The following is a 22697-nucleotide window of genomic DNA, read 5'->3' as shown; positions in this document are numbered from 1 at the left end:
CTTGATATGATGTGACCATAAGCAAATTCTGGGCATTTAATGCACTAATCATAAATATGTTGGCAAACTTACAAGAATACTGGTCCAGAAATAATGTTAGCTACATTCCATTTTACTTAGACACATTTACAGAGAACGATTTAGTCAAATTTTTTGGAGATTTCATTTGAAGACACAGATGCTTAGTCACCTGCAATATTTGAAAACTTTGATTAATCAATTGAGAGATTTCTGGTAAAAACGATTGCAAGCTTCTACTTCGCAGAGCAGTTCTGAAGATATCCGATTGAATAGAAAGCTCCATGTTGTACTAATGGGAAGTAAAAGGGATTGCAAAGTTTGTTTCCAATGAACCAACCTTAGCAAAAGGCAACAAACTGTATACTACTGTGACACTTGCCTTGACAAACCAAGAATACATCTTGGAGATTGTTTTATAGAATACCATACGAAGCAAAACTATAAAATGTAATATTTAACAAATGTCTTTGAACTATGAAGATATGTAAAATGTTAAAATATACAAGTTTAAAGTGTTATATTGTGTCTGATATCATTTTAAGTTAACTGTAAAAAACTCATGGAATAAGTAGGAGTAGCTAACTCCTCTTGAGTTGCTGGTTCACTCAAGCAAAAAAGGCCTAGAGTCCAAAGGGTTAATCTTATAAATTATATTTTAGTTTATAAAAGTGAAACTGTAAGTTTACTTCAAATGAGTGTTTTTAATTTACTTCAAATAAATTACCTTCAGTTCTAAGATAATTACCAAATGAAAGATTACAAGCAATTTAAATGTTATTACTTTTATATTGTGTAATTTGAGTTCATGTGAAGAAAATTAGATACTCAGTTGTACTTCATATAGTGGCTAACTAAAAATTGTTCATGCTATTTATGATAATAGTTGAATAATTAATATTTTATATTTACACTTTTCCTTTTTAAGTACAATAAAATAAATATAATTACATTCTTTAATATTCTTAATATTTGTAAAATTCGTACTTATATTTTAAAACAAAATGTACAACAATATATTAATATATTGACTTGAATTTAAAGGTTCTCATGTCTGCAATTGGTTGTTTTTTAATCATCATTTTTCCATTCATGTAAGGTATTAAAATTTCAGGAACTTTAATGCGAGCATGTTTTGTTTGATACGTTTCACAAAGTGCAATTAGCATACGAGGAATTGCACATCCAGTTCCATTTAAAGTATGAACATGCAAGAGTTCTCCAGTTTTTGTCTTATATTTTATGTTGAGTCTGCGTGACTGATAATCTGTACAATTACTGCAACTAGATAATTCTCCATATAATTTTCTTCCAGGCATCCAACCTTCTATATCAACTTTTCTAATTACATAAAATTTATAATATAGTATTTAATAAATAAATGTGCAGTCAAACATGTATAATTAAGTACTTGTTACATACCTATATGCTGGATTTCCTAGATCATGGGGTGGCATATCAATTATTTGAAAATGTAAATTTAAAGAAGAAAATAAATTTTCTTGAATTGTTTGAAGTTCTTGAAATTGTTCTGCAGATTTTTCTTGCTCAGAACATACAAACATTTCAACTTTTGTAAACTGATGAACTCTGACAACAGACAAATCAATATAAATGTAACGTCAATATTTTAATTTATGCCTATCAATATTAAATACAAAGAAATATTACCTATATATTCCTCTTTCTTCTACGAGATTAGATGTTTCTGCTCTGAAACATCTACTTACTGCAGCCAGTTTTAATGGTAAATCTGCAGTGGAAAATGTAGTATTCATTACTTTGTAAGCTAATGACATTTCTGCAGTACCAGATAAACTATAATCATCTCCATAGGAAGAATTTAAACTATATACAAGAGTCCGTCCATTATCTGATATTAATCCACACCTTTCTATTAGTTTAGTAGGAATAATATCAGGTACTGAAATAAGTTTGAAACCATATTTTATTAATTTATTAATTGTATAAAAAACTAATGCTTCTTCCAAGTTTGCCAAGTCTCCTATAAATACATATCCTTTTTGTCCTACTAAAGGACTTAAATATTTTGATTTAAATAATTTTAATTTTGTAACTAGATCTGAAAATTCTTTTGGTTCAAAATCAAATTCTGGTTTGAGCCCACATTCTTTTAGTACGCGTGGGTCATTGCCATAAGATATTACTGCTGGATCAGTTTGATTTGGAATTTTACTTAATTCATGCAAGAACAGTTCTTTTTGTTCTGGTATCTGTGAAAACTCAAGAACCTTATCAATATTTCCAATACTATTCCTTGCAATTATATTATTAAAAATTATATCCCGATTTGATGGATTACATAAAAAGTTTATATCATATTCAGGTTTTGGAATTTGTTGTCTTGTGTCTATATCATTTTGTGTAGATCGTTTTTTAAACTGCAACAAAGTATACATAATAATTATTATAATACATGAAATTATATTTCATAAAAAATAGTTTTTCAATATATACAGAGTATAAGGCAAAATAAAATTTGTAATATACCAAAATTCGTGTGCAAAATCGCTGATGTTTAAAAAATTGTTTGCATCCTTTACTGAACCACATTTTCGAAAGGGAATATTATTACTTATGTGTATATATATATATACATATATATGTTACTGTTTGACGTTTAATTAACCTAACACATATATTTCTTTTTTAATAAATGATTTATCTAATATGAATTGTTAATTTTCTTTGAAATGAAAAAGAATTTGATACTTATTATACATATAATTATATCGTCATTAGTTATTGTATAACCATTAGTCTCCAGAACATGTTTCACGTACTTATATACGGTTAGTTATTTTCACGATTCGTAGAAATAGTAAACGTACTTTCTTGGTACTTTACTAAATAACGAAATTTGATATATTGAGTATTAACAATATTATGCAATGAGTTGTTGCTGCAGTATAAAATTCATTTCATAAACTTCTTTGGATATGAATCAAATTGTTTATGATTTGTATAACACCATAAATTATTACATCATTTGTAATATTTGTAAACTTATTTGATATAAGAAAACGGTAAGTACTATCCATTCATTAAATTACAATATCATTAAATAATTTAAATAGTTTGTTATGATACTGTTTTAAATTAAAATTGAAAATTAACCTTACCATTAATTAATTAATATAAAACTAAAAGTAAAAATGCATCAAATTTGGTCTTATATATAAGTAATTTAAATAAAACTAATGTTTACAAATAATATCAATTGCAGATAATCATGGTTGCCCGTATGTTATTCAAAAATTGGACCTCTTTCCGTTCTTTTTTTTTTAATCATAATGTTCAAAACAAGATTAAAAGTTTTAAGTATATTGGTGTTGGCCTTTTCACAACTGTCATGGTTTACAGTACTTCTGGAATTACAGTTTTGGCAGCACAAAATGAGTTAGATATTAAAAAATTCATGGCACAACCCATTACTGACATTGAGGATTTAAAGAAAAAAGATACTATGAGAAAAAAAGTAGAATTGTTAATAATGAAAACTCAAGGAGAATTTTGCAAAGCTTTAGAATCATTAGAAGATCCAAATTATCGTTTTAAAGTTGATAAATGGGCCAGAAAGGAAGGAGGTGGAGGAATTACTTGTATTTTACAAGATGGTAATGTTTTTGAAAAAGCTGGTGTAAATGTATCTGTTGTTACTGGTACATTACCAGTAAATGCAGTGCAACAAATGAGGGCACGTGGAAAACAGTTACAAGAAGAACCTGTGCCATTCTTTGCAGCTGGTGTGAGTGCTGTAATTCATCCACGTAATCCCATGGTTCCAACAATACATTTTAATTATCGCTATTTTGAAGTTGAACATCAAGATGGTTCAATTCATTGGTGGTTTGGAGGTGGTACTGATCTGACACCTTATTATTTAAATGAAGATGATATAAAACATTTTCATGGCACTCTAAAAGCTGCATGTGATAAACATGATCCATCATACTATTCAAAATTTAAAGAGTGGTGTGATGATTATTTCTTTATTGTTCATAGAGGGGAACGTAGAGGAGTGGGCGGTATCTTTTTTGATGATCTTGAAACACCAAACCAAAATGAAGCTTTTCAATTTATAAAATCTTGTGCAGAAGCTGTCATTCCTTCTTACATTCCATTAGTTGAAAAGCACAAAAATGATGCATATGGATATGCTGAAAGGCAATGGCAGTTATTACGTAGAGGAAGATACGTTGAATTTAATTTATTATATGATCGTGGTACTAAATTTGGTTTATTTACTCCTGGTGCACGATATGAAAGTATATTAATGTCTTTACCTTTATCTGCAAACTGGCAATATATGCATGAACCAGAACCTGGGACAAAAGAAGGAGAACTTACAGCTGTACTAAAAAATCCTAAGAATTGGTTGAATTTGTAAAGATATTTTATACGTAATAGAAATAATATTGAAATATCTCATGTATAAAGAAATTATTATTTTTATTATTAGAGTTATCACTTCAATTAATAATATAAATTAACATATCCCTATCTTACTATAATATCTTTTGTTCAATCAGTGAATTAATCTACTTTCTTATACTTTATGCTAATGCGCATAATTAAATGTATGCGCGAAAACAAAGAAATGAAACTAGTTACAAAAATATAATATTAATTTCAAATTTTAAAAGATACTGCTGTACTTTTAAAACATTTAAATATATTTTTCAAGTACATAAAATGAATACATTTGTACACTATGTGTTTAAAGAATTAAGTACTATAAATTATTTTATAAATAAAAACTTCGTTTAATATTCGTATATTTTATATGAAAGTAAATATTCATATTCTACGAATGTGTATGAGCAAGTGTATATGCATATGCTATTTCTTAATGTTATTTTAAGTATTATATAAAATAACTTCACTATATCAGTAATTGATCTTTACAAATATTATATAATATACATAAATGTATGTATGTTAAAAGTAAAATTGAACAGGCTATTTACATTGTATACTATTTAGGAAGTAAATGTTTAAATTAAATGATTTTTGTATGTATGAATATATAACATGTAATGTCATTGTATTACAAAATTTGATATAATCTCAGTTTACTTGATGAAATATTCAGTCTTAGAAAAACATACTTTACAAGCTGTAAGAAAGCATTAAACTTATGTAGAAATTATAACATATTTTAATGTAAATTGCATATACTATTATTACAAAAACATCAATATAAAATAATAATGAAAACACATTAAGAAAAATTAAATTAAATTTGATGTAGATGATTATTTTAATTTAAGAAGTATTTAAAGGAAGCAAATATCAATAAATGTGACAATATAAGTTATGATTACATAAATGCTAAACGTCTTTTTCGCTTTACAAAGCAATATATATATAATTAAGATGAAGAAAGAAATCGGTTTTATGTAAAATTTGTAATTATAAAAGTATAAAATTCGTTTGTATTAACTATGTACATTCTTCCTTGAATAAATAAATACTTTGATAAGTTTGTGACATAAATGTCTTATATTTCTATCTAAACAAAAATATATGGGAAGTATTTGGCATCCAGCACAAAATAGAGAGATTAAGGGAAAATAGAATATTTTTGTAGAAAAGAATAACTTTTGTCATCATAGGAACTATACCCTGTAAAAACAGTAATATGGTAGGATAATATAGATAGCTAGTTTCCTTGATTTAATCAAAATAAAGATATAAGCAGAAATTATATTTGCTTTTCTGAATGAAATGTCTTTACTAAAATAAATACGTTATTTATTACATACAAGTAAAACAATAAAATTAAACACTTGTTTCTTTTTTGGCTACTTGTAGATAAATATTTGGATTTTTCAAGTATATTTTACTGACTTCAAGATGTTGTAAACTATCTAAGTTTGTATTTTTGCTTACATTTTCCATGTCATTGCCTGAATCAAAACTTTTTACAATATTGCAAGAACTTGACATAAGTGATCTAATGTCAGTCAAAGAGTTAGTAGTCTTTTCTTTAGAATCTTGTGAAACATTAGTATGATTTAAACTAGGTAAAGTCACTTCTGCAGTAAAACAAAAATTGTATTCATTGGTGCACCCATTAGACATACATTCAATATTCACTGAAGAATTAACATGTGCCCTGGTGGTCTCTAAATTATGTGTGTTATCACTAGTTAAACTATTTACTTCAGAAAATGATAATTCTGACTGATTAAGTGATTTTTGTGAAAGAGAAACTTGATCATACAAATTTGAACTTGCAATGCTTTGTAAATTTGTAAATGATGGTTTTAAATATTTGCAATTTTTTGAACCAATAAGGGACGAAATATCATTCAATGAACTATGATAATTATTTCTTAATGATTTTGTAGTGTCTATTGGAAGACAGTACATACTATTAGAACTAGACAACCATTTTAAATTTGTTTTACAATATCGTTCTCCTGTTTCATGAGACTCATTGATACTTTGACATCTTTTTCTTACAAATTTTTCTTCTACAGCTGTCTCTACAGTTTCATAAATTTCTGGTAAATTATGATCACTTTTCTCACTAGTTATCTGGGTAGTAGATTCTATTTCAGAACTATATTCTAAACTGCATTGTTGTGAAACATTTCGCAAATGTTTTTCTTCATCAGTTTTGATATCTATATCCGAATCATGCGAAATTGTATTTATTACTTCTAATTTTTGACAAGAACTATTTCTTGGAGAATTTAATACTGTGTTAACGCTTATAGGATCTTGCAATCTGCAATTGTTATTGATTTTCCTCACATTTCGAAGAAGACTTTCATGACCAATAACAAAGCGCATTGGAACACTTCTTTCTTCTGATATACTACCACCGCTATCGGAGAGAATGTTAACGTTTTTAATATCATTTATTGGATTTAGCTCGACATGAATATTTGTATTATTTACTTTTGCACTAGTACTTAAGATAGTTTGGTCTATATTACTTTCTAATTTTGCAGCAGGTCGCGGTACAGAAATGCAACTACCAGCATCACTTGTAGCACCACCATCGCCTTGTTTTCTAGGACCGAGATTATTGTTTTTTGTATGACGACGCTGTTTTCTAAAGAATTTTCTAGCAACTCCACTTTGATGAGGATTGTAAAACATTTCGACACAAGTTGGTTCAGTATATGTTGTAACAGAATTGTTAGATCTGTATTGTTGTCGATGTAATACAACTAAATTTACGTTTGCCATTTTTCTACCAACAGGTAAAACCGCTTGATTGCTCATAATATCTGTAAATTTTAAAGCATTACAGGTTTGTGATCTGTTAGTACATCTTGATGAGCCAATGGAATTTGAATCAGATGTTACTTGAGTAGCTTGAGAATTAGACAATGGAGGTACCAAATGTTGTACTAAAGGATGTGTTGGGATTACAGGATTTGCGTCAGAAATGCTCCTTGTCCTACAACATCTATTTTTTCGCTTTTGAAGCCAGCAACGCATTTTTAACCACTGTGATCTAACATCATTTCGTACAATTCCATAAAAGAAAAGTACAAATACACCAAGTGAACTTGAAAAAAGAGAATATAAAGTAGCAAATACAATTTCGTCAAAAGAAATATATGCACTTAATGGTTTTGTGGTTGCTGCCGCTGCTGCAATCCATGATATTAAATATAAAATTAACATAACAATTTGACCTTTTAACTGTGTTATTTGAGAATGTTCTGAATCCACAATACTGGAAGAAACTTGTGCACTGTGTAAACTATTTCTATTTGCAGATATATTTGTGCTTGGTTCTAATAATTCTAAATCCATGTTCTCCGTAGCTTGTGTACCTTCAGATAACTGAGCATTCACATCAACATTCTGAATTGCGCATTTAATAAGCAAATGAAAAATAATCAGATATATAATTAGGATTCCAGCTGGAAGAAAGAGAGCAGCAAGTGCAGGACCAGATGTGAGGAAGCAATATGAATATCCTGCATATTCTCGTAGATTTATTGCTCCAGATATACCGCAAATTATCATAGCTATACCCCAACCAACTAAATAAAGACCTAATAATGGTTTTGGTATTGGTTGATCCTGCAGTTCATTATCTGGAATATCTCCAAGGTCTGATTTAGAAAATTTTTTGTACATATTACTGCAAATAAACCAAGTTTTTAATTTTGTTATATCGCATCGTATAATTTATATAAAATTGTTTCTGTGAAATGTAAAAGATTATTACCTAGCCGATACTGCCATCCATAATAAGGAACATAAAGACAAGTAATGTAGTGTTAAACCAACACCTTGGCAAATCTGAATATTTTCTGTTTGATGAATACCAATGCTATAAGAGAATGATAATAATGCCATTGCAAACCAAGTATTAATGACACAATGTTTTGCTTTTTTAGGCATAGTGATTGAGGTGTAACAAACAATATATGTTACACAAGTAATAATTAAGCATGTTATTGTTACAATACTTCCAATATATATTGCTGGATTTGAGTATTTAAATTTTGCTCCAGTTATACTAAAAGAAAAAAGATAACAAAATTTGAAGAAAATACATAAAAAATTTGTTAAATACATACCTGTTACCATCTTGATCAAGGTATGAAGTATCTTGTAAAAGTCCATAATATCCCAATCGATTACAATGAAATACTATTAAATTGTTCAATACATTTCTTAAATGACATCCATTACTTGTCCAACCACCTGATTTATTCAGAGTTTCATCCCAAACGACTGGTAATAATTTTTTTCCGGCATAGTAATATAAAGGTGCTCTTAACATGATATACACTGGCTCAGTTAAATTTTGTACTGATATTCCAACTGAAAATAAATTTCAAATTATATATTACTTTGTTTTATAATTAATACATTTTCCTTGAATTACTTATTATTACATACATAATTTGCTTCCAATAACACACGATGTAATATCCATATTATCAGTCTTAACTATTTTAGGAAACAATCTATTATTGCTATACACAGAAATCATTAGTTGATGAGCAACAACTTCTTGTGAATATTCTAATAGAGATGCAGGTAAGTGTATTGAAGCTTCAATTATTCTGTCTTTTATGTTAATAGGAGTAGTTCTGTTGTTTGTTGTGCATTGTAGGAATTTTGATTCCGAATCACCAATAAAAGCAGCATTAGAATACCATGTACATATTAAACCTGTAAAGCTACTGCGTTTTACTCTGAACTCCTCTAGTGCCATATTTTTTTTGTAAGATTGTATAGATGGAGTAAATTGTACAATTTTTTCTATAGCTTTTATTAGTCTTGTGCAAGATTTGAAAGAAATTTCGGCTCTTTTTAAGATGTTTTTTGGTAAATTAATTACTGTGCTGATAACATCGATTAATATAGCACCAAGTTCTTTTTCTTCAACTAGGAAGTGTAAATAATTTTCTATAGTTTGTGTTATAAAATTGACTTCAACAGGATCAGTTACTTTTATGCCATGTCCTGTGTAATTTTTTAATTTTTTCGCAGTTTCTAATAAATTAATCTTTGTGAGTGAAAGATTAACCTTCGAAAATTGTTCTAAACTTTTTGTTGTGTGTGATATATAAGGACATAATTCTGTGTTTAAATTTTCCCAATAACCTGTGACATTACAGTAATAGGATGCTTTTGAAGGCATTTGCATTAAACTAGATAAATGGTTGCCTTCACAAGGTAATTCTGCTCTCCATCCTACCACAGTTCTTGGCCATGTATAAATGCCTTTATTGTTTTTAGTTACTGTAAAATATTTATTAATTAATGATTATGTACAAACTTAAAACATACGATTTATCTTACCTGCTAAAGGACAATAACGAGTTTGATCAGAAATAACAATTATACTAATCGCTTTAGATCTATTGCCATTTACAGAAACTAACAAACAATTCCACTGTCCATTATGCTCTTCTTTCACTGGAACAATACTAAGAGAACTACAAAAAATTGTAATATTATTATACATTAATGTGCACGAATTTTAACCCAAGTTAAATTAAACATCAAAATACCTGTCTACAATGCCACTGTCTGCAAGATATCTATTATCAATTTTAATATTAGATAAACTATTTTGTGGATCTGTAAATGTATTTAAATCCACAACTTCAGTGGTAGTATTAGGATACCACAACCAACTCAATTTTGCATTTCTATCTTCTGTAATACTAGGTGCTCTACATTTTAAAGTTAATGAATCTCCAGCAAAAACTACTTGATTACGAACTGGCCGAAGTTCAATTGTAGGAGGCAACCATTGGCATTGGATATTTTCAGAATATCTTAATTTTTTCACAAATTCACCTTTAACATTTACAGGTGATGCACATTTTGGAGCAAGACTAAAATATTGAAAAAACAATGAATTACAAATTTTAATATATATAAATGTATCAATAAAAAATTTGAAATTTAATTAGCTAGTACATTACATTAACTTAATAGAACTCTTATGAATCCAATCACTGAACCAATATAATTCACAATCACATCTCCATGGATTATTAGACAGATCTCTAAAACAAAAATTCAAATTTGATAATCCTATTTCTTTACATATGTTTATATTGTAATATTCATCTTACTTACAATTGCTTTATAGATTTCAGACCAGAAAAGGTACCTTCTTTCAAAGTTGTTAACTTATTTTCATTTAATTTCCTAAAACATAGTTATAAATGAAGGATTTGTTACCATTCACACATATAATTTTATTTGTAAGAAAATACTTGCAATTATTAAAATGCAAAAAAAGAAAATTAAAAACTCACTTACAAGCGTTCTAAAGCCAGTAACTCATGAAATAATGATGGTATTATAATGCTTATGTTGTTTCCTGACAAATCACTAATCAAACAAACAGTTATAAGATAAAAGAATGCATTTAACAATATATAGTAACACATAATTTATAAACTTACAGCCTTTTTAAGTTTGATAATTTTCGAAATGTATAAACATCTATGGTTGAGATTTGATTTTTACTTAAATCCCTAAAATCAAATATGTATATAAGATTAGTGTTTAATTATAACTAATATAACAATTAAGAATATAGTTTTAACTGTAACAATTAATATTCTTACAGTCTTTCTAAATTTCCAAGTCCATTAAAACAACCTTCACTAATAGATGTTATATTGTTTTGTGACAAGTCTAAACGTTTGAGATTTGTTAAATTTTTAAATATATTGACTTCAATGATATAAATCTTATTTTTACTTAAATCCCTGCAACACATTATTAAAAACAATATAAAAATTACATTGTATTTTATATGATATAATATAATGCAGACACAAATGCTTTTTCTGTTAAAAGACTTATAATACACTTACAATTGTACTAATTCCACACTAACAATATCAATATTAATACTTTTAATATCCTGCAACTCGTTGCCACATTTAACACGTAACCATTCTGCTTGTGCACCAAGTTTACATGTACAATACTGTGGGCATGTTTGAATTGTTTTCCCTCTAGCTTGAGTTAAAACTAAGAATATGAGGGCAACCTTCATTATTAGAGAAGGAAGACTCTTACCTAAATAATATTGACATTAATTAGTAAAAAAATAGCATTAATATTATATCAATTATACAAATTATTTATATAAGCCAGTATTTTTAATTGAAATAAACAAAACAAAAAATGAGTACAATTACAAGATCATTATTTGTTTATGCAATGGAAAGCATTCAAGAAAATTTTGGCATTGTTAAATATATAACTTTTATTCATAATATATAAACTTATATTATACGGAGAAAAATGTACCAGAAAAAATTTTGATAAGTGTAAACGATGAAATTATAAATGGGAAATACTTACAATATTCACGGTCACAAAAATAATTGTATTTATCATATTATTTCAATATAAAACAGTATACGTTATTCTCGCGTATTACTGTTTGCGAATAATCATTGGAAATAATTACAAGAATAGAAAAATAGGAAAAGAACAAATACCGCGAGCTCTACGAACTGTCATAAACTATCAACTATATGTGTGTTCGTACTATGTATAAAATATATATATATATAGTATCTATATAGTTATATATACTGTAGCCAAAATATAGAAACAATTATAGGCTGATTTTCACGTACATAAAAAAGATGAGTCTACTATAAATTTGTTTAACCCATATGTATATATATAAATATGTATATATATATATATATATATATAGACACAGAGCATACACATACATATATTTTATATATATATAATTTATATATATATATACATATACATATATTTATATATATGTATATAGATACATATATATATATATATAAATTTTACTAATAATTTTCAGATATTTAGGACCTTTTACAAGTATTGAAATTTATTTTGATATTAGGTTTCATGGGTATTCATCATAATTTCAGTATCTAACCATTACTTTACATTAAATGGCGTTATCGAAACAAAGAATTTAAACAAGGATTGTTGAATATAGTTATTTAAAAGTTGTTTTAAACGGTGAAGTAAAAAGTAAAAATACGAAATTGAAAATATATTCTTTAGAATATGTCCACCTTTTTCTTTTATTCTTTGTCTTATATATTAATATCAGGATGTATTATATATCCACCTCCAGAATTTGTTTCTGCTGGACTAACCATAAAAGACATATTTTCATCTCAGTTAGACAATGAAAATGAATTTTTTATACAATATCATATAAAAAGAAGTGTAATTACATTATTTATACATTCTATGCTTCCCTTTGGTAAATACTGATAGTTCTTTTTATTAATTCGAACATACTAATTTTGTAACAATGAAATAAGTTTTGTTTTTATTCAGGTTATACATTTGGTATAATTTTATTTGGGCATGTAGATGCTATGAAAATATTATTAGGTCACAACAATTTATGGTTAATGATTCTAATTTGTACTGTGTTCATGCCTCTATATACCTTGTATAAAATTTTAACATGGTCTATGAATAATTGGAGTAAACATCCTATAACACAGAATCTTAAACTTTATTGTAATCATGATAACAATAATGATAATCATTTGGATCGTATACATCATAGACAGGATACATCATGGACTACAATAGCTTCTGATATCAACACAGAGTATCGAAGGTGACACATTGAATATATAGTATTGTGTAAACAATGATTTATGTTGGAAAGAGGATTAAAAAATTGAAATTTTATTTCAGACTAGACAAAATTGTAATTACTACAAATAGTATAACATGCATAATAGCAACAGACAATTGGATAATTAAAGTTATGCCTTATAAAATCTTAGTTGCACATCAAAGTGATACAGCTTTAATAGTTAACAAAAGTGACACTCATGATATGTCACCTGTGACGAGAGGAGAAGTTCAATTTATTAACATTGAGGTATATTTTATACATTTCAAACTATTTTTGCCCAAGAGCAACATCATGAACCCAATTGTTTCTTCTATTCTGCTTATGTTATTATAATTTTTATGTAGTATAGGATTTCTGGTTAAGGTTATACTATATAGAATGATATTAGAAGTAATATAAATACTTCATTAGTGGTCTCTGGAACTAATATTGAATGAAAAATGTCTTCAACATGAATATGATTCTTAATGGTTCTTAAGACATGAACATATTACATTTATATCTTAATAACCATTAAGAATCATACATATGGTGATATAATATTAATAACTTAAAATTAGTTATAGAATATATTGGCAAAATAATTCTATTTCCTCTTGTACACTTGGCACAAAAAAATTTGTCTATAATACAGCAAATGCATAGATATGTTTCAACTTTTAAATGATAAATTGCAGTTAAATATGCAAGCTGATTGACAAGGACTTCAGTACAATTTCTGGTAATTTTTTTATTCACTGAGTGTGCATTTTGGAGAACAAAACCATATAAAGAATTCAATCATAAGCAGAATTGTTTTATTAAATAAATTATCATTTTTCTTGTAACTGAAAATGTATTTTTCATATAGGTAAAGCCTACAAGAACTGGAGCACAATCTTTTGATATAAGGTTGAACACATTGGATTTCAAAAATTTACAAGATAAAGTGTCACGTCCTATCACTATATTACAGAATATCACTTTTCACAAAACTTTACTTGATAGGTTCATTGATAATTTTAAGGAACAAGTAGAAGAAAATCCATATTATGAAAGTGCAGAAGTAATAATATAATATAATATAATATAATATAATTTAATTTATTATTTCTAAATTTAATATTCTATTTTACTTCTTAAGCCAATAATTATATATAAATACTTTAAGGAATTAAATCAATGTATTGGATGTATGCAAGCTTTGTCAAATGTAAAATTGTTTAAACAATGCAGTAGTGGTATTGGAAGTGGAGGTCCTGAAGATTGTATGACATGTTATTGTCGACCAATGTGGTGCATAGATTGCATGGCAAAATGGTTAATAATTAATATTCAATAATTTCTTATTCTTCATATTTATTCTAACATTTTAATTAAAAATTTTATATGTATTGTTACAGGTTTGCTTCAAGACAAGATGAAAATGCACCAGAAACATGGTTATCATCTAAATGTACTTGTCCTGTATGCAGAGCACAATTTTGTATTTTAGATGTATGTCTTATACAATCTATTTAAATATAACTAATAGATTAATATAAAACTAAATTTTTAAAACGTTCTTTTTAAATGATATACTTAACCTAGCAAGGTTTAAATAAGTATGAAAGAAAATAATATAATTTTTATACATTATTTTCTTATGTTACATTCTTTGACAGTTTTTCCAGTTAATTATAAATACATTTTATACATTCCTCAATGATGCTGCATGATATTTCTGGAGTTTTTGTCTCCCAGATTTTATTGTTGTCATGTGTTCATTACTCATAGTTTAATTGTGTAAAGAGGTATTTCATTTAAAATATTGGAACTCAGAAAATGTCTGATAAATTTATTACTTTCCTTCATTAGTATATTGCCCCTTTCCATTGATCATTCACCTGATAGCAACAATTCAGTGGAATTACAAAATTGCTCTCACCGTGTAACATTGTCTTTCAGTCTAATTATATTATATCAACGATTTTGTTCAAACAGCATTTCATAAGTCAGTGTTTAAAATCTGTTTTCAATAGTTACTGACTTATCAACAAATTTGAAAAAACTTATTTCAAACATAATTATAACACTTTCATTATCAGAATTTTTTAAATTCTTCCTTTTGTGGCAACTGTATTTTTCAAGAATATGGCGCTTGGAAAACCATTAGAGTATGAGCGCGATACATCACTTTATCGTGGATGCAATAAATATTTTACTGAAGTAGGAAACTGGAGCTCACAAGCGAAATAGCCCACTAAGTCCGAAAGGCATGAATAGAATTGTTATAGAAATACTTTTCATAGGAATAGTTTCAAATGTTTTCATCCATTAGAAACAATTTGATCATAATCAGCGAATTTAATCGAATCAAGAAAGTTAAGTATTGTAATCAAGAAAAATTTCAAAAACATTTATTTACAGAAAAACATATTTTTGAAGAAAACAATTTTGTTTGTATACTTTTGCACATGTGTAGTCGAGTATACTGTTATCATAGTTGTGTTTAAACAATTAAATGAATTTTAATAAAATTTCATGTTTAAGATTTATATTCTCAAAATTTGGTTAAATTTTTAACAAAATTGATCTATGGATAGTTATGGTTATCTTTTGTATCTTTTTTAAGTTTAACAAAAAAGTTTTAAATAAATTTTTAAAAAAATTAAATTTTATATATAGAAGTTAAATAAAAATTTTCTATCTTCTTTATGCTTAAACTACATTTTTTTTATAGCACAATATTGTGATGTATTCATCTCTGTTGATGGATCATCTCATTTGTTAATTTGTATCTCTATCTTTATTTTAAATATCATGTTACAGTATAAATGATCAAAGAATAAATTATTATACGATTTTAAAGTATACTATACAAGATATAAAGTAGTACCTACTAATACAAAATATGTAATACTCATTAAAAATAATTTAAAATTTAAACACATTATTTCAAACATAATGAATATTCTATGAGTTTTTTGTATCAATTCACTAGCTTCTTTCACATTTGTAACCCTTATTAATGGTTTTAATAAATAATTCTTATAAAATTTATCTATTATAATTGGTTAATGTAAATAATAATATTATAAGTTAAATTTTTGTTTTCTTATGATCTATGATAAGCAATAAAATAGAACTATTATGTTAAGAAATATTTGAGGAATGTACCAATATCTTTGTTCAAATGGTGTACTACTGATATATTCTTTTAGCCTTTCCAAAATTGAGAATTAAAATCAGAAATCAAAACTTTAACTTTAAATATTATTTATTATACGCATAAATACTAACATTGTTGCATACAGAAAATCCAATTTGTCAGTTTTAAAATGTTTGTAAACAAAAAATGAAATAATGAAAATGAAGTAAAAGAGTATCCACACATTTTATAAAATACTTAATCTAGGAAAGTGAAATTTGATAAGAGCTAGGTTTCCGAAACTATCAGTAAATTTTATGAGTTTATAATAATAATCAATAGTAAGGAAGCAAAATTACAGTTTTGATCTGTAGGATATGCACTAATGGCGGTAGTAAATTTTTCTTTTACTTATATTCTATTTCTGTTTAGAACCAGTCCTGTTTACATCACTATTTTGTAGTATACAAAAATGTAATATGTACATAATTAAGCATAATTCGTATTATATCTAAAAAGTACACAAAACGAAATTTTAAATTCAATTTAAAAAAAAAAGTCTCAAATGACAAAATTTTGTTTTATATTTTCGACTTCATTTTGCGAAGAGTTATAAAAACAATAAACATACCAATGTTTATGCTACCATTAATCGAGGTGCAATATTCATAGCCATAAGTTCTTGGAAAAGTAATTTTGCTGCATATGGTAATCTAACTTGAGAGATTTGTGTTTTGTTTTTACATCCTTTACATTCAAATGTATTATTTCTTAAATTTGCTATTGCAATCAAACCACAGAAATTGCATATGTGTATTCGATATGGATCTGAAACTTCAAATAAACGTTCCCTTAGGAACTGTGCAGCTCCATGAGAAATCTGACAATCACGTTCCATTTCACCAAATCGTAAACCTCCATCTCTAAAAATTAATATTATTATATGAATATATAAATTATAGCAGTAAATAAATATAATAGAAGTAATGTATGTTACCTTGCTCTTCCTTCCATAGGTTGTCGAACTAAAATCTGTACCGGTCCCCGAGCTCTACTGTGAATTTTATCATCTACCATATGCTTTAAACGTTGATAATAAGTTGGACCTAAAAAAACTTGAGCATTGATCTTACGACCAGTGTGCCCATTGTACATAACTTCATTTCCTCTTAATTGGTATCCATATTCTTGTAGAAGTGTAGAAATTTTCTGTACATTTACAGCATCATTGAATGGAGTAGCATCACCAATTTCACCTATTAAGAAGTACATTATTGTTCATTTATTATGTATATTGGCATCTTTGTAAATAATTGTTTCACTAGAAGTAACAATATAAGTACCTTTATTAGCTGAAACTTTTCCCTGTATACACTCAATTAAATGACCAATAGTCATACGTGATGGGATAGCATGAGGATTAATTATAATGTCTGGTGTAAGACCTTCGCATGAAAATGGCATGTCTTCCTGTCTATATTGAATTCCGCATGTACCTTTTTGTCCATGTCGTGAAGCAAATTTGTCACCAATTTGTGGAATGCGAACACTACGTACTCTTATTTTACAAAATTTGTATCCTTCACTGTTTAAAGTCAACATTACTTGATCCACTATACCAGTTTCACTATTACGTAAGAAGGTAGATGCATCACGCTTTGTAAAACGTTTTGTTGTACTATCCAACTGTAAACATTATTGAAGAAGTAGAACATTAATATGATAAACAAAATTCATTTAATATAACAATTGTACATCACATACCTCATCATCTGCCTCTGGCAAAGTAATAGTTTTACCTATAACTACGTCATCTCCAGATACACGAATTCCAGGAGCAATAATTCCATCATCATCCAATTTATCATAGATAGCATTGCGCATTCCTTGACAAGTTTGTCGTGTAGGCTTTTCAAACTGTTCTTCTTGATCACCAATTCTTTTGGATTCAGAATCTTTGTAAGATCTATAGAATACAGATCGAAAGAAACCTCTTTCAACAGCACTAGCATTTAAGATAACACTATCTTCTTGATTATAACCAGTGTAACATAATATAGCAACTATACTATTAATTCCAGCTGGTAATTCACGAAATCTAAGATATTCCATAGATCTTGTTGTAACTAAAGGTTTATGAGGATAATATAATACATGAGCTAAAGTATCCATTCGCACATGAAAATTTGTGATGTATACACCCATAGCTTGTTTACCCATAGCACTTTGATAAGTATTTCTTGGGCTCTGATTATGATCAGGAAATGGAATAATTGAGGCACATACTCCTAAAATCATTGCTGGATGAATTTCACAATGTGTATATGTTGTACAATAAGCATATTCCTTTTCTTGCCTCAAATCTTCAGGTGACATAGCAATCATTACAGTTTCTTCTTCTAAAGTATCAATATATTCAACTACTCCACTACCAACTAATTCTTGCCAGCCATCATTGTTGTAATCTCTTTCCTTCAACATATCAATATGTCTTTTTTTTAGCAATAAATTCTGCCCTTCAACAATTAATAAAGGCCTACTAATTCTTCCTGCATCCGTATAAATTCTGATTTCACGATCTCTAATATCTCTGATCATAGATACTTCCGATACAATAATATCCATTTGACGCCTTAATTTACGTAAAGTAGCCATTAATTGATCTGGATCTCTGTGGATACCAACCCAGCAGCCATTTACAAATATTTTTGTTGCATCAGCTATTGCACTTGGTGCAATTTCTTCTAAATTTTCCATAGACCATTCCTCTAAGAATTCAAGAATTGGAGAAGGTTGAGATCCAACACTAATGTAAGCCATTAATGCCAAATTTTTTACTAAACCTACAGCAGCACCTTCAGGGGTTTCTGCAGGACATAACATACCCCATAATGTGTTATGTAACTGACGTGGTTTAGCTAATTTGCCATCCCTTCCAATTGGAGAATTTACTCTTCTTAAATGTGAAAGTGTTGATGCAAATGTTAATCTATTTAATACTTGTGACACACCGGCTCTAGCTTGGTGAGCTTTCTTTTGATCTCCCCAATTACCTGTAGCAAGGGAATACCTCAAACCATCAGTAATAATTTTGGTTTTGATAGCAAGTTCAAGGTTAAAGTCTTTTCCTCTGTCTATGAATTTCTGTGCATATAATCGTACTTCTTTCATCAAATTCTTAAACAATCCTCTGAATAAAAATGCTAATAATGGACCAGCTAAATCTAATCTTTTATTACCATAGTGGTCTCGATCATCCAATTCCCTCCGTCCAAGAGATGCTGATAATAATCTATGTACCATATAACCAAGGAAGTAAGCTTTCTTAGTTTCACAAAAATCACTTATGCCAACATGTGGAAGCATTTCTTTTTGTAAAATTTCTCTAGCATATTTAATACGTTTCTCTTTAGTTACTCCAGGTCTTGCACCTCTAGTACCAATAAAATTTAATGCAACATTTTGTTCTTGTATAACAAAAGCTTCATCTAAAGAAGGTTTTACCATTTCCATCATTTCAGGATCATCAAAGTCGTATATGATATGTTCTAAAATATCACGATCAGCTACAAATCCAAGTGCTCGAAAAACAATCATAATAGGAATTTCTTGTTTAATATATGGAATAATTGCAATAATTCGTTGTCCAATGGCAGATTTTTTAATACTAGCCCCACTCTTTGCCATCATATTAATCCATAATGTAGATGTGGGACGTGAACTATGTTCCAAACAAGACCTAATTTCTGACTTATATGCATATTTTCCATCTTTCATACTAAAAACATAAACTGTATTTGTTGCCATTTTTTCTTGCGCAATTAGTACTTTTTCTGATCCATTAATAATAAAATAACCACCAGGATCTAATGGACATTCATTTAATTCTGTTAAGTCACGATCGGATAAACCAGCAAGTAAACAATATTTTGATCTTAACATAATTGGAATTTTTCCAATAAATGTTTTTTGATGTTGTGTTTCAATAGGATCTTCTCCATCTTTTACAATTGTTTTAGTTATATCTACGTATAATGGTGCAGAGTATGTCAAATTTCTAAGTCTAGCTTCATTTGGCATCATAGGAGATGGAGCACCATCCTTTTCCCAATGAGTAGGCTTTGACAGATAGATCTGTTCAAACTTCAACAAATGTCTAACAGGATTTTCTATTTCTCCTGAAGTATGTTGTGCTTCTGCTTGTAGATCAATTTGTGGTGAATCTTCGACAATTCTTTGAACAGACATTTCAATAAATTCATCAAAACTGTCAAGTTGTTGTCGCACAAGACCTTTTTCATCAAAATAGGCATTAATAACAATCCAACATGCTTCCTGCCAAAGTTTTGATGAAATTTCTTCTGCATCTTCATCATCATATTGATCTGTATAAAAATGTAGTCATTCATAAATTCATACTTTGAAATCTCAAAAGAAAAAAACAGCAGTATCAAAATACAGTAAAGTAAATAATAATATAAGAAAGATACTTAAAATTGCACATATAAACAAAAAATATATTAAGGTTATGTTACAATATTACTATTTTAACTTTTTTCTTATTAATATAAATATTATGTTTGTGATAAAGTTCTTACCATCTTCAAGAGCGTACATGATTTATTTATAAAAGTTTTATTAACATTAACGTTTCGTCAACAAACTTAATATTTAAAAATCTTTCTGGCAGATCAGAATGGACAAAAGGCAAATATTAAACTTAAATACTAACTGTATGTATCATAGAATAACCTATTTAGTATAGACGTAAACTAAAATTTAGATGTCGCATTGTCACGACATTCCAATCGTGTTAAAAATCATGCTTTATGTTGCGTGGAAACGGTCCTTGAGTTTTTACTATAGTTAAAGGGTAGAAAGAAAAAAGGGTTCATAATTTTTAGCATAGATAGTACATGCCAAATGGAGTAGAAAATTCTAATAAAAATGAGTCAAAAAACCAATATTTGCAAAATTATGAACAATTTTTTGTTTCTATTTTGTATTAATTTTGTAACTGTTCACTGATTACTAAGTGTATAACTAAATATCTATGACGGTACGATGTTCTATAATAAGATAATCCTATGTTATAATATTAGGTGGATCGGAAAGTAATATCGTTTCTGCGCATGTCACTATTTGATTGTCATTTGTCAGCTCATTGTGTACATTAAAGTCGTAGCAAAGACATTCTGAGGTTATAGTGACTTGTTTAGTTGTAAATAATTAAATTTAAAATTTTTCTTTACAATTTTGGGTGAAATGGCCAGCCAAATACCAGAAGAGGTACATATCCGGCATTGCATGCTTTTTAAGTTTCGCAAGGGTAGTAACGCAACAGTTGCTACCAAAAACATTTGCGATGTTTATCCAAATGCATTAGACGTTCATAAATGCCAAAGGTGGTTTTCCAAGTTCAAATCCGGTAATTTTGATCTTTCCGACTCGTATCGATCAGGAAGACCAACAACGTTAGACAATGACGTGTTAAGTGCGGAAGTGGAAGCAAATCCGTGTCAGACAATCGAGGAATTGTCAAACAGTCTTAACCAACCTTGGTCGACCATCCAAGAACATTTGCAGCAGATTGGGAAAGTAAGCAGAGCAGGTGTTTGGGTCCCGCATAATCTGTCCGAAGAGAACAAGGCTAACCGATCCACCACATGCAACTTATTGCTTCAACGGCACAATACAGAAGCGTTTTTTGATCGCTTGATCACCGGAGATGAAAAGTGGGTTCTTTATGATAATCCAAAACGCAAATGGCAGTGGCTCTCTCCAAATGAATCGCCACAAAGTACTGCTAAGCCAGGTTTACACCCCAAAAAGGCCCTTTTGTGTGTTTGGTGGAGTATTCGCGGCGTTGTTCATTTTGAAGTGCTGAAACCTGGACAGACTGTGAATGCAGACCTTTACTGTGAACAATTAGATCGTGTAAATAAATCTTTAATTGAAAAGTGGCCAACGATTGTCAACAGAAAAGGCGTTATTCTGCAACACGATAATGCAAGACCGCACTGCGCAAGACGAACCTTGGCAAAAATTAATGAATTGGGGTGGGAGATACTGCCTCACCCACCATACTCGCCCGATGTTGCACCATCGGATTTCCATTTATTCCGATCGCTTCAACACTTTCTAAGTGGCAAAAGATTTGCAAATTTGGATGATATTCAAAATGCCATCTCTGTATATTTTGCTCAAAAACCAATTGATTTTTATCGATCCGGCATTGAAAATTTGCACACTAGATGGCAAAAGGTTGTTGATAATGAGGGTGATTATATCATTGATTAAAAATAAAAACTCGTTAAAAATTTATGTGTTTGAATTTAATGTAAGGAAACGACATTACTTTCCGGTCCCCCTAATACATGTATAGAGTGGAAAGATCCATTGTTTTTATATGGTACAATA

The 22697-nt window shown here is 28.4% G+C and overlaps 5 protein-coding genes across 9 annotated transcripts; 2 read left to right on the top strand and 3 right to left on the bottom strand.

The window, feature by feature from the left end:
* Positions 1-899: 899 nt before the first annotated feature.
* Serrs-m (Seryl-tRNA synthetase, mitochondrial) lies at positions 900-3476 on the bottom strand. Of its 2 annotated transcripts, XM_076327908.1 has the most exons (5): positions 3162-3476; positions 2530-2668; positions 1690-2420; positions 1441-1608; positions 900-1359 (listed from the first exon to the last, which is right to left on the bottom strand). In XM_076327908.1, exons 2-5 carry the CDS (start codon positions 2590-2592, stop codon positions 1038-1040), a joined length of 1284 nt encoding a protein of 427 aa, XP_076184023.1. In that variant the 5' UTR covers positions 2593-2668; positions 3162-3476; the 3' UTR covers positions 900-1037. The 2 variants fall into 2 exon arrangements, with proteins under 2 accessions (XP_076184023.1, XP_076184022.1); XM_076327907.1 differs by having other exon boundaries at positions 2530-3476.
* On the top strand, positions 2861-4694 carry Coprox (oxygen-dependent coproporphyrinogen-III oxidase). Its single transcript, XM_076327909.1, has 2 exons — positions 2861-3065; positions 3266-4694. Exon 2 carries the CDS (start codon positions 3272-3274, stop codon positions 4427-4429), a length of 1158 nt encoding a protein of 385 aa, XP_076184024.1. The 5' UTR covers positions 2861-3065; positions 3266-3271; the 3' UTR covers positions 4430-4694.
* Positions 4695-5710: 1016 nt separating this feature from the next.
* Remo (Remoulade) lies at positions 5711-12011 on the bottom strand. 2 transcript variants are annotated; one of them, XM_076327177.1, is made up of 14 exons: positions 11866-12011; positions 11370-11577; positions 11118-11261; positions 10953-11024; positions 10807-10878; positions 10621-10692; positions 10464-10547; positions 10044-10373; positions 9832-9968; positions 8923-9771; positions 8598-8844; positions 8243-8536; positions 6990-8155; positions 6685-6877 (listed from the first exon to the last, which is right to left on the bottom strand). In XM_076327177.1, the coding sequence occupies exons 2-14, from the start codon at positions 11552-11554 to the stop codon at positions 6801-6803; spliced, it is 3729 nt and encodes a 1242-aa protein (XP_076183292.1). In that variant the 5' UTR covers positions 11555-11577; positions 11866-12011; the 3' UTR covers positions 6685-6800. The 2 variants fall into 2 exon arrangements, with proteins under 2 accessions (XP_076183291.1, XP_076183292.1); XM_076327176.1 differs by having other exon boundaries at positions 5711-8155.
* A 541-nt stretch (positions 12012-12552) lies between these two features.
* Positions 12553-15622, top strand: LOC143155231 (E3 ubiquitin-protein ligase TM129). Its single transcript, XM_076327699.1, has 6 exons — positions 12553-12775; positions 12853-13144; positions 13225-13414; positions 14019-14213; positions 14319-14467; positions 14551-15622. Exons 1-6 carry the CDS (start codon positions 12574-12576, stop codon positions 14666-14668), a joined length of 1146 nt encoding a protein of 381 aa, XP_076183814.1. The 5' UTR covers positions 12553-12573; the 3' UTR covers positions 14669-15622.
* On the bottom strand, positions 14327-22277 carry Rpii140 (RNA polymerase II subunit RpII140). Of its 3 annotated transcripts, none has more exons than XM_076327697.1 (6): positions 20876-22277; positions 18042-20662; positions 17621-17963; positions 17275-17533; positions 16909-17200; positions 14327-15033 (listed from the first exon to the last, which is right to left on the bottom strand). In XM_076327697.1, exons 1-5 carry the CDS (start codon positions 20892-20894, stop codon positions 16915-16917), a joined length of 3528 nt encoding a protein of 1175 aa, XP_076183812.1. In that variant the 5' UTR covers positions 20895-22277; the 3' UTR covers positions 14327-15033; positions 16909-16914. The 3 variants fall into 3 exon arrangements, with proteins under 3 accessions (XP_076183812.1, XP_076183813.1, XP_076183811.1); XM_076327698.1 differs by lacking the exon at positions 14327-15033 and adding an exon at positions 16402-16788; XM_076327696.1 differs by lacking the exon at positions 14327-15033 and having other exon boundaries at positions 16402-17200.
* Between the last annotated feature and the right edge of the window lie 420 nt (positions 22278-22697).

The sequence above is a fragment of the Ptiloglossa arizonensis genome, chromosome 2 (genome assembly GCF_051014685.1).
Source record: "Ptiloglossa arizonensis isolate GNS036 chromosome 2, iyPtiAriz1_principal, whole genome shotgun sequence".
Lineage (NCBI taxonomy): Eukaryota > Metazoa > Arthropoda > Insecta > Hymenoptera > Colletidae > Ptiloglossa > Ptiloglossa arizonensis.
The sequence above is the reverse complement of the archived record's forward strand: the minus strand, read 5'-3'. Positions and strand labels throughout refer to the sequence as shown.

Bases quoted from the DNA above. Each gene is read 5' to 3' on its own strand.
- Serrs-m (XM_076327907.1), bottom strand. From the start codon at position 2,592: ATGTGGTTCAGTAAAGGATGCAAACAATTTTTTAAACATCAGCGATTT. The intron at 2,421-2,529 runs GTATATTACAAA...ACTTTGTTGCAG, and splicing joins GATTTTGCACACGAATTTTG to TTTAAAAAACGATCTACACA. The intron at 1,609-1,689 runs GTAATATTTCTT...GTCTGTTGTCAG, and splicing joins GAAGAAAGAGGAATATATAG to AGTTCATCAGTTTACAAAAG.
- Coprox (XM_076327909.1), top strand. From the start codon at position 3,272: ATGGTTGCCCGTATGTTATTCAAAAATTGGACCTCTTTCCGTTCTTTT.
- Remo (XM_076327176.1), bottom strand. From the start codon at position 11,554: ATGAAGGTTGCCCTCATATTCTTAGTTTTAACTCAAGCTAGAGGGAAA. The intron at 9,969-10,043 runs GTATTTTGATGT...AATTTTTTGTAG, and splicing joins GACAGTGGCATTGTAGACAG to TTCTCTTAGTATTGTTCCAG. The intron at 8,537-8,597 runs GTATGTATTTAA...TTTTTCTTTTAG, and splicing joins CTTGATCAAGATGGTAACAG to TATAACTGGAGCAAAATTTA.
- LOC143155231 (XM_076327699.1), top strand. From the start codon at position 12,574: ATGTCCACCTTTTTCTTTTATTCTTTGTCTTATATATTAATATCAGGA. The intron at 13,145-13,224 runs GTGACACATTGA...ATTTTATTTCAG, and splicing joins ATCAACACAGAGTATCGAAG to ACTAGACAAAATTGTAATTA. The intron at 14,468-14,550 runs GTTAATAATTAA...GTATTGTTACAG, and splicing joins ATAGATTGCATGGCAAAATG to GTTTGCTTCAAGACAAGATG.
- Rpii140 (XM_076327697.1), bottom strand. The intron at 17,964-18,041 runs GTATGTGATGTA...TAATGTTTACAG, and splicing joins TGCCAGAGGCAGATGATGAG to TTGGATAGTACAACAAAACG. The intron at 17,201-17,274 runs GTAACATACATT...ATTAATTTTTAG, and splicing joins CCTATGGAAGGAAGAGCAAG to AGATGGAGGTTTACGATTTG.